Raw genomic sequence first — 17,266 nt, 5'->3', positions numbered from 1 at the left:
CTGTGTGTTAGCAGCACTTGAGGTTTTGTGTGGATGCCAAGCCAAGATGCTCAGCACCCGTCACATGCCTGGTACAGATGACACACACACATTCAGTGCTCAGCCAGTTGACTTTCTGGCAGCTGACAGGATCCCCCTGCTAGATCAAACTGTGCATTGCCTAATTATCATGACAACTGATAACAGCAATGCAGTCAGTCTGGAGTTCTTGTTCAGGCTGCTAGCATTTGCTTTAAAACAGACCATGACTTTTCATAAAGCTCGTAGCCGTACGTGACAGCAGCCAAGATCACAGTACAGACAGGCAGAGACAGGGGTGGCCCAGCAATGACTGGCCTTTCATTCCCTTTAGCTTACCACACCTCACTTCACTTTCAACCATCCCGTAGCCTTCCACCCACACACACAATCACACACTCTCAGTTGGGGGTTAGATAAACTGTGTTTAGGCCAGACGGGGTGTTACTGTACAATGATATTATAAAGTTGCCAGTCCGGGTTTTGAGTTTTACTAGTTGACTAATTTTTCATAATAGTTGTCAACTAGTCGTTATGTACCAGAGCTGGTGCTAACATTACTGGTTAGGCGGGGATCACATTGGCAAGCGGCAGATTTCGCTATGGTTCGGCAGCGGAACAGTTGGAGTGGTAGCGTTGAACTTGGCTCTTGAGCGTTAAACTTCCAAAGCTCATCAACAGTCAGTTTAGGCAACAGAATGTAGACCGTTTGTGTAACTTAAGAACGAGATTGTACTTGAAACAAAGTTCTGTATTATAGTACATGTACGCTTTACTACTCTACCACTTTGTTACCCCGTGGACAGTAGGCGTTTTCCATATCCATGTTCTTAAGTAAGTTGTGTAAAGCTGTATGCAAGTGTAAAGTCAGTGTGAAACAGGGCTCATTTTCAGTGAAGTACTTCCATACGTTGGATGATAAGCCCGTTTCGACTTTAGCCATTCTCGTTATGACTAGTTGATCGCTGCCTACAGTACCGGCTAGTGATTTTAGTAGTAGACAAAACTCCTAGTTGCCACAACGCTGTACAAACACAGCGAGAGCACTGAGATAAGAACCTGCTGATGGTGCACACTGAGTTGATAGAGGTGTGTGTGTGCGCGCGTGTGTGTGGGCTCCTAGTATTTGGCGATTTGACAGCCAACTAGTCCTAGAACTGCCAAGCTAGTGTGTTGTGTTCTATGTATCGGAGTTCTATGGCAGCTCTGAAAAAGTGCTGCCATGGCAAGCTTCTGCCATTAATTTATTGATAAAGCTGACCGCTAAAATACTGTTAATTCAGCACAGGTGCAAGAGATCTATTTTAAATACACCTGAAACAATCCAAGTGACAAAAGGAGCCTGTGAGTATGTTTAATATGCACTGAAGACACTGGACACACTCTACAGCTATAATGGGTATGATGCCAAACCACCGGCTAATCATGTGGCCTCTGACATTACGCAGCCCTCTTCTCCGGTGCCTTCTTACCTGGTCATACTCCAGTGCTCCGGGGTAGAGCGGCCAGCCCAGGAACAGCTCTGCCATCACGCAGCCCAAAGACCACATGTCGATGGCCTCGCAGAAAGGCAGTCCGAGGATGATCTCTGGAGCCCTGCACAGAACACAGAGAAGAGAGAGACACACACAAAAGAAATGATTCATTTGAAAGGGTGATAAATAGCGTGACACATCACATTCTAAAAGGACATGAAGCATAGGACTGGGGTTATGCAAAGACTGAAAGACTGCTGTGCTCACTGATGATACATGGGTGTTTCCCTTTCATCTCAAAGCATTTTTCATTACGACCCGTTTCTGTTTCAATGAAACATCAGTGACAGCATCCTTTTATTAGGAATTCAGTCATGTCTCCGGTAAGCTTCGGCTCAGACAGACTGGCTCAGACTAGCTGGTACAACGCAACATCTAACGTGACGATGAGGAAGGACAACTCATCAGCTGCCTAGCAACGGCTCCACACAACGCTAGAGGTGGATTTTGTCGTTCGTTCTCATGACACAGTTTGCGTCGTTCAGTTTGCCAAAATGATTCATTCTGAATTGTTTGATTGTTCGTTCAGTCGCATTTCCAGTAGCCTACAACGTAGTTCAGCGGTGAATCATGGAATGCAGGTTCTCAGCTCCTCGTTTGTGCCAAACGGTCAACACAACACTGTAATTGTAGCGGCAAATATATAGCTGCAACTTCATGATTATGTGTACTTTTAGACAAAACAGCAGTAGCTAATGTGTTCATTCACCTTGACATTAAATTGACATATTGAAGGACATTAAAATAATTGACACCCTGTCAATTTGAAGGTAAATTGAGTTAATAGGCCGATTGTTTTTTTTACAGCTAAACAACCAATACAAATGCAATAAAATAAATTTTAGTAGGCCCAAGTATTTTATAAAAAATGTGTTCATTCACCTGTGGCGTCATCTCTACACCATTGGATGTCACAAAGTTTCATTCCCAAACTGATAGGCTATGTTCTGGAAGAACTGTGGCCAGATCTTTTCTCATCCCTTCTCCCCTAGTCATGTTTAAAGGTCTATTCAGCATTTCTCAAAATATGGGTCCGCAACATGGAGAAGATTATGAAATTGATTCATCTGATAAGGTTGATTCATGGAGGCGAAAAAAAAAAGAAAACCCTGCTATCGATGTTTAAACATGGAGCCCTACAATTAAGGGTGGTATGAGCATTCATTCAATCAACAAAGGCCGCTGCGAGAAACTGAAACCATAATCAAAGCTCGCTCAACCTGTTGGAAGGCTTAAACTAGAACCGTTGTTTTGGAACTTCCTTAGAAACAGAGCAGAGACTGTAAAATACACTGTATAGCATTGGTATTGTATAGTCAAATTTCAATATAACGTGGCCAAAGAGCTATTGTGCTTTCTGAACATGTAGATGAGCCCTATGACCCAAAAGTCTGCCATGACCGGAAGGTCAAAGAAGTTTGAGAAAGGGGTCTATATAACCTGCATCGCCTGAAGGCACGGGTTGAAGACCCAGTCAACAATATGCACATTTGTGTAAATTCAACAATCACCATGACCAAAATTGAATTTTTTTACTTTGAATCTTGAAAAAAAAAAAATATTGAAAGACCCATTTTTAATTGTTTTGACTGTTACTGCAAACAAAAATATTTTAAGGATGGCCTAAATAGAGTGACTACAGCTAGAACAGCATTTCTTTTTTTAAAAATGTGTTCATTCATAAAGGAACAAAGACCCAGTAGGCTATGTCGACAAACATTTACCAAGTCCCCATTTTTAGGACAGATATCTAAACTGCCTGTGAAACAAATGCCAACTATTAAAGAGACATTTAAATGCAAAATGGAATTGTTAATGTAAACCATTATCGTTATTCATGCTCTCCCACTAGTCTCACTAGCCCATTTGTTTTTTTCATGGAAACGGTTGCTATGCTTTCATGCCCCTCATTGGCTAATTCGATGAGAACGTTTTAGAAATAATACAGACAACAGCATAAGATTGGTTTGGCTCTCGCCTTAAGAAGCTGGGCCATAGGCATTCACAGCAGCACTAGGTCAGTGTGATTCAGCGACGAACGAAAGAACGAACAAGAAAAGGAAAGGCGAACAAGTTCAGGTCATTCATTTTAAAGACCCATTCGAACGAACTAGTTCGTTCGCGACCGACCCACCTCTACACAACGCAGAGACGCAGCCATGAGAGGTGGCTAATGACAAGGTGACGCATGAGGTCACCTAGGGCTGCAAAATTAATCAAATTTCTATCACGATCACGATTTTGGCTTCCCACGACCAAATTTGCGTGATCGACCAACCAACTAGAACCAACCTGGCAACCCATAGAACGCTCCGCTACAAAACAAATCAAGCGCTCCTTAAACCTGTCTGACCATGTGCCTGCATGCAGCCTACCAATGACAGCTGTTCCCTGCACTGCTCAGTTTGGATGCACTTTGGACTAGTAGCATGTTAACTATTAGTAGGCTAGTTAGACTATACAAAAAAATGACGATTAAAAATCAAATGTGTGGCACAGCAGAAGGCAAGAGCTTGTCCCTCGAAATGGATCATCCGTTGTTCGAAAACATTTCGGATTTCAGGCAAGTGAAGTTAACCAACATAAGCAAAGCAGGGCTCTCAACTCATACCGTAAAACACATCACACGACGTAAACCACACATGCCTTTTTATCACATTAACTTTTAGTCCTTGTTTGCTTCCTCCGATATAGCCTATAATAAGACTATAAGAGTTGAGCTAACGACGGGATCCGTGAATTATATTAATTATATTATGTATGTTATGTATTTTATAAGCTACATGTGCAACCTACAATGCATATGCGTTTCAAGACACAGCCTACTCAAAATGAGTGAACAATAATGAAAATGTAGCCTACACGTCAGTGTTTTACATATCAACGAATGACTAAACCAGGGGTGTCCAAACTGCGGCCCGCCACGCACTTAAATCCGGCCCGCCGAGCATTTATTAGTTTATCATAGATCCGGCCCGCCACACTTTAATCCGGCCTGTGCCAAGCATTTAATTAGGTTATCATAGGCCGCTCGCAATTTTTTTTCCAGCGATAGACGACGTTGTGGTTAACTTTAGGCTACTGCAAACTGCTTTACACTCTTCCTAAAGAACGTTTACAATGTCAATGTCAAAACAGCATGTTGCATCTCCATTGCAGCAGATCTAACTATGTTATGCATTTAATTGGGAACGCATTTGAGCATGCACGAGGGAGAGAGCGCAATGGCAACAGTAGTTCCCACTACTGACCATTTACAAACTGTGAGCGGGCACAGCACTAGCCATAGGCTATTTGAGTGGAGCTGGCAAAGGTAAAGTGACAGTGCATCATTTATAAATTAATTAAAAAGCATCAAATTAACAGTATTTCTTAAGAAATGAATTTTCTACAACAAAATTACTAAAATAATTAACAAAGTAGCACGCTCAAAAAATTAGTTTGGAAGTCACAGTCAATCTATATTTGCAGTCATTTTTGGAGTAAATGTGAGGGGAAGAATTTGGGTGAGCCAGATAGCAAGTCCAATATGTTTAAGGGAAAACAAAATGAATTAATAATAGTGATAAATAATCGTGATCTCAATATTGATCAAAATAATCGTGATTATCATTTTGGCCATAATCGTGGAGCCCTAAGGTCACCCATGATGCAGTCGCCCGACACGTTCCATTCTTACCTAACAATTGTTCTCAGGGAAGATGGGCGCACAAGGGACACACCAGACAGGGGGATGGAGACACAGAATCACACATGGAACGTTCTTGAAAAATGAACACCGAAACTGACAGTGAAGAAGTGTAAATTGACGAGCTCCTTTAAGAGGAAGCACATACTGCATGACAAATGACAAAAAACTCCAAGCTCATTTAAAATTAATCAAGCAGACGCACGGTTGCCAGAGCCTGTATGACAAGGCAGCTTCTTAAGAGGCTCTTGTGCATTATCAGAGGTGGTATCCTGTTGACAGCGAGGCTTAGCCAAAGGCAACCACACAAGCTTTGAACAGCACAGCAACGAGCAGATAAAGTCACTCAGGATACGGATCTGCCTTGACAAATAAATAGCCATGACCAAAGCAGAAGTACCAGCCACATCCTCCTCCAGTGCCAGAGCACGGCCTGATCGCGGTGGCTTCAGAAAGAAGTTCAGCAAGTTCTCATTCTCTTTTTTTTGTCTATCTTTCTTGTTTTTGGATGGAGGAAACCTGGAATTAGGATGTTGACTGAAACTGCCAGGAAATCTCAAACTCTGTGGAATGTGGCTGGAGAGAGAACTCTGAGCCCCCGCGTGGTAGCTCCAGGGCGGGCCAGACCCCTGTGGCCTGCACATCCAACGGTTTCCTGCCTACCCGTCTTGCTGAGCGTGTGGTGGTGGCGGGATAACTAGCTCTCCTCTGGGCTGGCGGGGGTACTGGGCCAACCGCAGGGGGTGGGATCTCCGAGTTTGACCTCTAGTCGGGACGGTCACAACGAGATCCCCTTGCTTATGGAGGAGCAGGCACTGGGCGCAGCTGTTCAAGAGGGTGTGGAGCATCACCTCCCCCTTTAGCACAAAAACACAGGGGTCTGGCCAACAGGGATCTGTGCCGGGGGTAGGAGGGATTAGATCACTAAGCCCTTTCCAATAAGACCCCCACCCCGCCCAGACCGGTCAGCAGAGGGCCCAGGGCTGAAAAACAAACATGAGCAGAGGGGACACCTCCACCCAGGGGCCCGGCACACAACCAGGCTCCGGCTCAGCACTGGCCCAGCCTCAGCGCAGCAGGTTTGGACAGAGGGACGGGCAGGTTTGGAAGGGCCAGGAGAGCTAATGCCACTCAGCCTCCGCCGCTTCTCCAGAACTCCAGAGATAAAAAGAGGCTTGTGTTACTAGGCGCTGTCCGGGAGCCAAAACATCCCACCCAACCAGCAGCTTATCTAACGTTAATCAACTCCACCTGCTTCATGTTAACTTAAAAAAACAAACAAAAAAAAACAACAAAGATATGCTGCAGCTGCTTCTTTTTGGGGCTTGGTATACTAGATGGTTTGCATTTGGGCTTTTTTGACAGTTTACTTTAAAGCGTGTAGGAGGAACCTGCATTTCCATGTTCTGTAACCAGCTCTGCTTCAATAGTAATGTGTTGGTCTAATGGATTAGCTGTAAGTACATGTGATGCTGCCTATGCTTGCCAAGACGTGTCTGTTACACTGGCGAAACCAGCTCTATGGCAGAACACAACCCCAATTAATGCAAGCAAGGCTACATTTGTAACAAAAAAAAAAAAAAAAAACACTTGATACCTGGATGGATACACAACATGTCTTGAGGCTAGACAGAAAACCATCCAGGTGATGTAGGCTGCACTATCTGAACCTTCTCTTGAAAATATTATAATCTAAATGTAAGGTTCATACATCAAAGCAAATGCCAGTACAGTAATCTGACACTAGAGGGGAACTACTTGAGACCTCTGCAGAAGTGCACGATGCAGGCAAGCACCACTTCTCTTTTTCATTCAAAAGAGAAACTAGAGCGAAACCTGAGATGCCAGGATAACATGACCTTTGTCTGACGGAGTCTGTTGCCTCAGCCTGGAGGCAGAGCACCTAATGGGAACAAGGGCATATTGCTCATAGCTGACCCCTGGCTGGTGTGGACCGGTGTGGACAGGCTTTCTAGAAGCCGCCCACACAATGGGCTGCACAACGGTGGTCTTGCACAGCACTTTACAGGATCAGCAGCAGGCAAACATTTCCAGAATTTGAGAACATACTGTATGGACTAGGCATTTCCTGAATAGAAATCCATAGACCAAACTGTAAACATCCAACTATGGCAAATATCATGGCAGTGAAAAAAATAAATAAAAATTGGTCAGCAATTAAATTAGAAATGGGAATAAAATGCTCATAAAAGCCTTCCATAGCTTTGGTGGAAAGCTTAGAAATAGGCTCATATAAAGTCATATAAATGTAATCATGGCTGTCGGTGCTTTAAAGAGTCTCATCGACCAAGCTCTTCTAGAATCATGCTGGACTATTAATGGCAAAGTGAACAAAGCCTTTTTCAGATGGACTAGGTCTTCTATTGGGAGATAACACTAAACGTGTTGCCCTCTGTGACCTGCTCTCCGATACTATGCACTGTAGTCCCTAGTGACATGGTCTAAATCTGCTGAAGGTAAACCAACACAATCACCAAATCAACACAGTGACCAATCAACACAGTGACCCAATCAACACAGTGCTTCAGATGGACGGGGATCATTTGATTGACTGTTGAGGTCAAACATCAACAATATTAGGCAACACACACACACACACACACACACACACACACACACACACACACACACACAATGTGGATTTAATCTAAGGCCAAATGGTCTCTATGAAGCCAACAATAAAGTCACAATCTAAAATAAACTCATCTAGACTAACCCTCTCATAACTAGAGGGTTGAGCTGAATTATTAAGTTGCCATATTACTCCACTATGCTCGAGATGGTGTCATCAGGTTGATACCTGCAATTGCCATGGGGTGAGATGGTAAGGCAAGCCCTTTGACCGTTCATGCAAATCCCTTCAACAGATACCCTACCGCTGTACAGTGGGGTAACCATCAGACCAGGGTTGGATTGGCTCACGTTTCACACGCCAGGCGGCCTCATCAGACATGCCTACAAGGGCAGGGCTCTACAGTGCGCCCATTTCACTTGCACATGCGAGTAAAAATGATGGCGTGCGAGTGCAAAAAAATATTTAGGCGCACTGGTGCGAATGACTTCTAACCAGGTCAATGTTTGTCTATAAAATACACAGCAACATCGAGAAACATTACTGGTGCAAACCATAGAATCACGTCGCGAATGCAGCATAAAAAATACTACACCTCCCATCAACGTTAGCAGTTTCGCGTTGTGACTCGCTAGTAGTCGCTTCTATCAAATCCAAGAGCGCGCAGAAAAAGCGGAAAGTTACACTAGCCAGCCAAGATGCAAAGATTGAAGAAATTAGTTCTTCTATCCACCGAATTCATCGGATATAGGAGAAACAGGATGAGATTCTGAGAATGCAGTGAGAGAAGGAAAGGTAACCCAACATGCCTTTTAGCCCAGCTGACGTATTGGCTGCAATATGCAAAATATAGCTGTAGCGAACAGGCACAAAAGTAGCCTCCCGTAATACTCCCATTTTATTCAAAGGTAGAACGCTACTGACAACTCCAGGCTTCCACGCATGCTTGTTTGTTTACACTGAATACAAGCTGAAGTGCAAAACGAAAGTAGGCCTAACGTTAGCCTACTGCCCCAATCAATGCAGATATTTCAAATAAAAAATAAAAGTATACAAAATATATATATCCTTGATTAGACTATGTTGGGTTTTGTGGCAGAGAAAATGGACTGTTTTAGTAGTAGTATTCAGTATGCAGTCAGATAGGTCACCACAGGCATATTTGGATTAGCTACAGATAAATAAATAAATAAATTAGCCTACATGTGTCAGGATACTTGATATACAGGCTAAATGCAAATATGGCAATGTATTATATTATTTTACATTAACAAAATGTAGGAACATAGAACAGACTGAAAATAAAGTAGGCACTGATCTTTAAAATCCTGTTTCCTGTAGCCTAAATGTTGTCAGTCATTCTTAATCTTCGCAATTGGTGCACTGGCATGTTTAACTGTTAGCTGCAGTGTAATGTTAGATTATGTGTAAGTTAAGTACAGAACTGACTGTGCGCCCAAATTTTTGTCTGTGCTCCTAATTTTTTTAACTTGGGCGCACAAGTGCTCCTGGAAAAAAATGTTAGTGTAGATAGAGCCCTGTACAAGGGTATCCGGTACCACAGAGGCCACACAGGTCACCAGACTGGGGCAAAAAGGCACTAGAGGATGCCTGCACTGGAAGCATATATGAGGCAACACACTTGGATATTTTCATCAAACTTGGATTATTCAGCGAGCCTGTCTCAACACCAAAACTTGAAAAGGCAGTCAGGACAGTTTTTTTTTTTATTTGTCTGGGTAAGAGTCTCAAAGGTCATTATACTTATCTGGTGCATGTTTAAACAATTCAGTGAACTGAGAAAAGAAAAAAAAAATCTTAAGACATTTGCCCGTATGCAAATTTTCAGGTGTGGTGCACTGGTGCACAGGCACAAAAATAGTTTCCAAGTTGACAACCCCATATAAAAGACAGACCGCTATCTTAGCATCTTGAGGAATCGCACGGAGCGCCTCTGATGCTGGTTACCTGTTACATTCCATTCCTACTCCACTGACAGAAACTCTCACTTTCAACCATGTTTCTTTCTCCCCTTTTCAAAAAGAAAGACAAAGACAAGAAAACAAAAGGAAAGAAAAAAATAACTACCTCAGGTGAAACACGCACAGCAGACTGAGCGGTGCATGTGTGAAGATCAAAACAACAGAGAAGCAGCTGACGCCGTGTCAAAACAAACAGTAGTCAGGTGCCAGTGGTCTGCTGCAGTCGAGTGCATGTTGTGGCGGCCTGCAAGGCGGCAGCTTGAAAGAGAGAGCAGTCTGCACACTCGGCTATGCCGTCAAAACACCAGACCAGCAGCCCCTTCATTACTGCAAGAATCTGGCCAATTAGGCCTGCCCTGTCTGGATGGCTGGAGACAGGTCCCAGGTCAGCTGAGGCCCTGCAGCCCTGTCAGAGGGAGCCTTGTAAAGGCTTCAGTTCCTCATCTGTTCAAAAAAGAAACAGGCTGTACTAAGAACGTGTTAAGCCTCTACGTACTCAGTGAGGTAGTGTGAGAAGTTGGTATTTTGCAGCGAGAAAGAAAAAAAGAAAAAAAGCTGATGAGCTGCTGAACCGCCGACTTTCTTTTAAAAGCCTCGCCCTACACAAGGTTGGTGTGAACATGTTCTTATCTTTTCAGAGAAAAAGGAGAGAAAAAAAAATACTGAACATCAACAGACATATTAGATAAAAAAGGGGAACACCAAGTCAAGCTTGAGGGAGGGGCACTAGGCAAGGGCATGTAAGGACTTTGGACTCCAGAGCGTCAAACCTCAATGTCTAGGCTGATGCATAGACATGGCCCTGTGGTGAAGCAGAAGAAAAGCAGAGTTGTTGTTTAACAGTGGGAGCAATTATCTCCAGGGAGGCGGCTGCAACGGTGACCTAGCCCAGACTGACTACGTTTTTTACAAAACAATAAAAGGAGAGCAGTTCGTCTGAGTGTCAAAACTGTTTCTGCCCTCATCTCGATAGACTGCACTACTTCAGAACGTCATCTGAAAAGCGAGCGAGCCTGCAGTCCACGCGCCTCATGGCTAGCATCAGTCAAGCGTCTCTGATCCAACACGCGCGGGCTTGTGATCTCTCCCGGGCTCCGCCGAGAGATCCTGCCTTGCACTCGTCACAGCAGTAAGCTGCCTGGCTTTTTCAAAACGCATTGCACAACTAGCCTATATGGGCCATGGCGTGCAAGCAAACTCAAAAGCAGCTCCAGCGCTCACTTGGCACACTTGACTGCTCCGCGGACGGTCTGGATCAGCAGCTCGGGTCAGAAAAATCATGCGCCGGCCAGCGTCAAGTGCTCCTTCATGTGTATCGGCAGAAACATGCCTGTGGTCAGAGGGCCGCTTCTGCGCGCAGCAGCAGCAGCATTGCTGAGTGTACACACAAGAGAGGCCATTCAGGCAGCCCAGGCACGGGCCTCGTCACTCGGGTTGCAGCTAAGCGGGAGTGGCATGTTACATAACTGGACACATAGCGTTCCTTTACAGTGCTGTTGCGGTAATAATCCGTGGGAGAATGCTGCTGTGTGACCATTACCAAAACAGACCTCAATCATATCACCCACCGATACCCAAAACAGACTTAGAAAATGATATGCGCAACAGGTCTTTGGGGTGGAATATTATGGAGACTCTAGGAACTTGGCAGGCACTTATGGCCTAGTTCATCCACCAAGGGCTTAGGGAGGACAATATAAGCATGTGGAATGCAAACTTGATCAGCAATACTGTCTTCAGAGTTCCAAATAACTTCTACAATTCTAGGGTGCATAATTTAATGTACACCCTGCAGCAGGGGCAATTACCATGCTTTCTGATTAGCCAATGGGTCTAAGCGTATCCCGGCAGCATGATTAACCTAATGGGCATCTCTTATTCATGGCAGTGATCTACTGCTCCAAAAACACACTTCCTCAGAAAGCAGTCTGATCAGTCTAACCAGTAACCTACTGTACATGACAACAAGGCCAAATCACACCATCAACAACGACACCTCAAAACAGAAGGCAAAATGTCCGCACCAGATTAAAATCGCACTGGTAATGCGCGTGGTGGCCTCCATATATGAAATGGCACATCAACTTAACATACACTGAAATACTAACTACTCCACTTTGGTTCCAGGACAGCTGACCTACATCCATCTGATCTTGCATGTAAATTATTCAGCCAACAGCCTTGTCATTCTAGCCACTGGAGGGGCATATGGGGCTAAGCCTTTAATCAAAGACCACCAAACCAATCTCCAACCAAAATCATATCTCATAAACACATACCCTAAACAGATTACATTTTGCTTACAGCATTATCTTATGAGGACAATAACCAATCAAACAATATGTAGTCCAGGATTCTGTGTAGTTTCAAGTTTTTGACCACTGATTTTTTGCATCAACATAACGACATAAAAACAACACAAAGGTTATAACAACATTGAAATGGAAGGTAAGGACACCCAACACAAAACCAGAAAACCTCATCAATCCTGGTCCCTAACCAGTGTTTCAGGTTCACTGACGGTCAGTTGGCATGCCCAAGACCTACATTAAGTCAAAGGAACTAGGAACTTTAGCAACCAATGGTTACTCAGGGCTTAAAATTCATTTTTCAAAATGGGGGGGAGGGGGGGGTCGATTCTGATACCAAGTCAAGAATTGCGATTTCAATACTTCGATACTTTTTTTTAAAAAAGTGTTTGATTTTGGGGCCCCCACCACCCTGACGTCATCAGTAATATATACTGTAGTGGGATCATTCACAACAGTGGACATCCTAGATTCTGCTTGACTCTCTCCACACACACACACACTGAAAATGATAGCTTATGTGATATGTTTCTATCATATATTTTTGAATTCATATAGAGTGTATTTATTTAATAATGCATTTAGCATTTTACTAGTAATTACTAGTAGCTAAACATATTTAGTCATTTGAATGCCTCATATTGACGTTTAACCTATAACACTTAGGCATATCTTTAATGTGGTGTGTAGGTCCAATTGAGCACATTGCTGATGAGTAGGTGTAATTGAGTGCCTGTCACTTTAAGAAAATACATTGAGAGTAATTCTATGGAGTAATTAGCCCCCTTCAACCTGGCGGTTTTAGGCTGTATTAAGCTAGTGAATAAAAGTTGTGCATAGTGCGGTATGTGTATGCAAATTATTATGTTTTCTATGTCATTAGATACAATAAATGTTCAAAAAACTAACATGTCGAAGACGATCTTTCTGGGATCAAGTGTTGACGTGACCTGAGCTAGCAGGATCGTTACCAAGGAGCTCTTTCCAGATGTAAAAGTTTGCCATGGTAGCGTAGCCTATTTGCGTAAGCGCAAAGTGGTTCTCTCTCTCTCTCTCTCTCTCTCTCTCTCTCCGTGTGTGTGTGCGTCTGCATGAGGCTATGTTCAATTGAACTTCGCCACTTAATGATTAGGCTATATTAACGTCATCAGACAGGCTGTATAAGTGTATGCGGGAATTTCTCGCATTATGATGGCTAGAGTTGCGGGACTTGAACAAATTATGCGCAATACCCGCAATCCCGCAGTGAAATTTAAGCCCTGGTTACTGGCGAGGAGCAAAGCCTGACAGTTGGATATTGCACTACATGAGTGTGGCTTGCACAACTGTCCCCAAACAACTTAAAAACAACTATGTAGATCTTAATTACAATGCATCAAATAGGTGGACAAAAATGTGAGTTTGGGACATTAGTCTCGGCTGGGTACCTTTAAGTTTAGTGAGTGCATACTGGTCTCCTTAAACTTGTGGGAGTCAAACTTAAAAGGTAAATGAGGCCATAAACCACGGTCTATGGCATTAATCTGCATTCATTCAGCATCTATTCAAACTGGTTAAGTTGGCGATGCAGAAACACCACATTTAGATTTTAGAATTATGCGGTTTATTGTTAATTTAGAATTATGCGGTTTATTGTTATTGTTTAGGAGAAGCAGGAAGTAACACTAGGAATCTCTGCTCAATGTGATGGGTAAGGCTGGACTAATGATTTCAAAGTTAGTGCCCGCTACAATGCAAGTGTTGGAAAACGAATCCCTATCATGAGTCACCAGACTCTATTCACTTTGTGAATGAGTTTGGATTTTTCCAGGTTAATCCTTTTCATTGGTCTACACACAAGTTGACTTGAGTCTGTAAACTCATTCCCAAAGTTCAAATCCTATGTGGATTAGATAGATTGTTTTTTCCAGAACGTTTTTGGCTAAGCATTCAAGACCATTCGCTTAGTGAATAGATTATATGTAAATGCAGCTAGGTAGGTATGGTCCAATTTCCCATATGAATATAATGAAAATATGAATAAATGAAAATGTGGATATAAATTCAAATGCCCTGAGGGGTATTCCAGAAAGGAGGTTTAACAAACACTGAGATAAAACTTAACCTCTGGGTTGTCTGAGCCTGTGGCGACTAAACCCGAGGTGTCGGTTCCAAAACACCGGTTACCAGTTAGTTCAATCAACCCTGTGTTAGATAACCTAGAGTTGTGCGCGTTCACGGCGAACTTATAAAGGCATCATCTATTGAGAGTCGAAACAATGAGTGAAACCGGCGAAACGAAGAGCACCGTATTTTTCAGAGGCGGAGTATTCGAGGCTTAAACTAGCCTCCCTTGTCACAGATTGAGTGGGCCATAGAATTCTTTGAGAATCCCAAATGTAATTTTCTATTTTAACACGGGTTGTGCAGCTGTGGGCCAAGTTAAACTTTTGCGCTCCATCATCGGAAGGGTGAATGTCGGAAGGCATGGGCCTATTGGACACATTTCAGTGCACATTTGGAAAATTGAATAAGTGATGCTGACCTGCTAGTTGGTGAAACTACACATTAATGATCCTCGTGGGTTTGTGTCCAGGAAAACGAATGAAGTTGCGCAGGGACTGCTTTAGCGCAAGGCCAACTTTACGCACCGACCAACAGCACCCCCGATATGCTCTGCGTCTCCAACACTACAAAACTCCCAGTCGGGGCGTGTGTAGCCTATTAAAAAATATTTTATCCCAAATGCCATCAGCATTCTAAACCAAACTTAGTGACAACATGCATACCCGGCTGAGCTATACAGCTATATTTAAACTTATTTATCAATTTTCTATAGGCTGTTTCCCCTTTTTTGTACTGTACTTGTTTTAATTATATCTTCAATGTGTCTGAGATGTTGTTTGTCCATCTGTCTGGTGAGCCCAACACAAATGTCCACTATGGTGTAGGCTAGATTTATTTTATTCTATTCTAATCCACCATGCTGCTTTTCAAGTAGCCTATATTTAGGATTCAGCTGAAAAACTCTAGCGCTCTTGAAAAACTCGTTTGGAAAAGAATGGATAGGCCATCATGTGATGTCGTGGTCTTATCGCCCTCTCACGGTGAATTGCACGGATGAATATTACATGATTTTGTGCTTCTTTGTCAATCGGACCTTCGTCAAAATGAAACGCCATTGTGTGACAAGTGTAAAAATAGCGGCCTGATTGAACATGCACTGAAATAACCGACAAAGGTTACCAGGTTAAGTACCCAGTTACCCAGTTCAGTTCAGAGCCTATGTTACCATAGTTACTTACATAGCCTGATCATATTTGAGCGTTCTGGAACTGAAATCCCAGGTTTACCGCTAACTCTGTGTTAACATACCCAGTTAAGCCAGTAAACCCGCTTTCTGGAATACCCCTCTGGCATATAGCCTAGTGTGTGAAACCTGTATTAAGATACCGGCCAACAAAGGCCATGTTAAACCACCCATATGCAAGTTGTGTAACTTGAAAACAAGTTGTGAGGAAAGGTCTGAGAATTGAGATAGAGGCCTAGTCCACACGTACCAAACCGATCTTTTTTCCCTCCGTCTTCCCTGGAACCGTATCAAGAATATTTGCGTCCAAACGGATCCATCTCAACACGACTCAACACGTTACTTCATACCCCAGGCCTATAGGTGGCACTGTATCTACAGAAATTCACCAAAACTTGCAAAACGTGCGCTTTAAAAACAGACAGAATAGGCTACAGCGAAATGGCTAGTGCAAGGAAACCAGAATTGTTTGTGTGGACTGATGGTGAACTGTCAACTGTAGCCAACTGTAAAACTAATAAACTTTATTTTACGGTTTGTGAAGGGTGCAGTCCCGTCCTTTATTTGGCTAACGCAGGTAGGCCTACTAATCATCTTTACTTTCTTTGGTTGTAGGATAGTCTGTGATTCACATTAGTTTAGGCTACTAAACGCAAGGCTTACCCAAGTTCTAGGCTATTCTGTCGCCACATTTATAATATTGCTATAAAACCTTCGTTAGTAACAGTCAATACTTTTGCCTGCATCAAATCGTGCATTCGCATTCAGTGTGCTACCATCGGCTTAACGTGAGTTCTAAGCGTCTTTGTATGCTTATATCTGATTTCACTCGACTGTGAATGCATGTATATGTTGTAAGACATGTAAAATAAATTAATGACACTGGCACTACGCACAAATTAATGTAGCCTAAACTTACACCGCACTTTCCTAATAACTTAGGTTCTCTCGCGTCACTGACATTAGCTAGAATGCATAAAAAAAAACACCGGGAAAAACAGTGTTCAGTCCACCAAGTCATAAGCTATCGGCGCTGCGCAACATCAGTTGTGATATTTATCTTCATGGGTGTAATCGTAGGTAATGTCATGTATGAAAACTAGTATTGTTAGGCAATACTATAAGTGCAAGTCAGGGCAGCTGAGGTGTGGCGATGACATCATTGATAACATAAGCAGGTGCGGTTTAAGCTGTCTAAAGCGAACTCAAGCGGGCTACGGTTTCAGATTTCTCCACTCTGGGACCAGGTTTCAGAAAAGTGCGGTTTCGGGCAGTGCGTTTACAGGATTCGTTTGGACGCTCGGCCAAGACGAAGCAAAACCTCTGCGTTTAACCTAAAAAGCGTCTCCGTGTGGACAGGCCCATAGGCTGACATATCAGTCTGAAAACCACCTTCGCTGTTCACTTTGAAATGCACAACCATGCACAATTTTGTCTTGCTAGGCAACTTGTCAGGAAAAGGATGTAGCCTACTTCTCTGTCGACACATTAAAAGTACACAAGTGGAAAAGGCTTCCCAAACAGGCAAATTTGATGCAAGTCTTTCAAGAGGAACCCTAGCCTGACGAGCCAGACCCACATTAAAATGTAGGGTCTGGGCACTCACCGTTCGCAGTGCTCAGTCCGAGGGGCGGGATAATCGGTTGTCTTTCAAATTCCCTCTGCACGCAATAGGACAGCTATGAGTCCCATCGTTTTCCCACCAGCGGACTAGTTGGCCAGTTCAAACTTTTGCCAACTTAAAAAAAGCTTAACTCGTGTCACACTGTTCACCAACAGCAACATCCATCTTCTTTGTTTTCAAGTAGCAGGGAATTCAAGCCAACCCGTTGCAACTCTGCCATCAATCATT

The 17,266-nt window shown here is 43.3% G+C and overlaps 1 protein-coding gene across 1 annotated transcript in view; it reads right to left on the bottom strand.

Annotated features, from left to right (window-relative positions):
- hipk3a (homeodomain interacting protein kinase 3a) overlaps nt 1-17,266 on the bottom strand; it is a 36,299-nt gene that overhangs the window by 13,387 nt on the left and 5,646 nt on the right. Inside the window, 1 exon segment of the mRNA XM_048257179.1 lies at nt 1,491-1,614. Within this exon segment, the coding sequence (XP_048113136.1) occupies nt 1,491-1,614 (124 nt within the window).

Source organism: Alosa alosa, chromosome 11 (assembly GCF_017589495.1).
Source record: "Alosa alosa isolate M-15738 ecotype Scorff River chromosome 11, AALO_Geno_1.1, whole genome shotgun sequence".
Taxonomy (NCBI): Eukaryota; Metazoa; Chordata; class Actinopteri; order Clupeiformes; family Clupeidae; genus Alosa; species Alosa alosa.
This window is presented reverse-complemented; position numbering and strand designations above follow the sequence as displayed.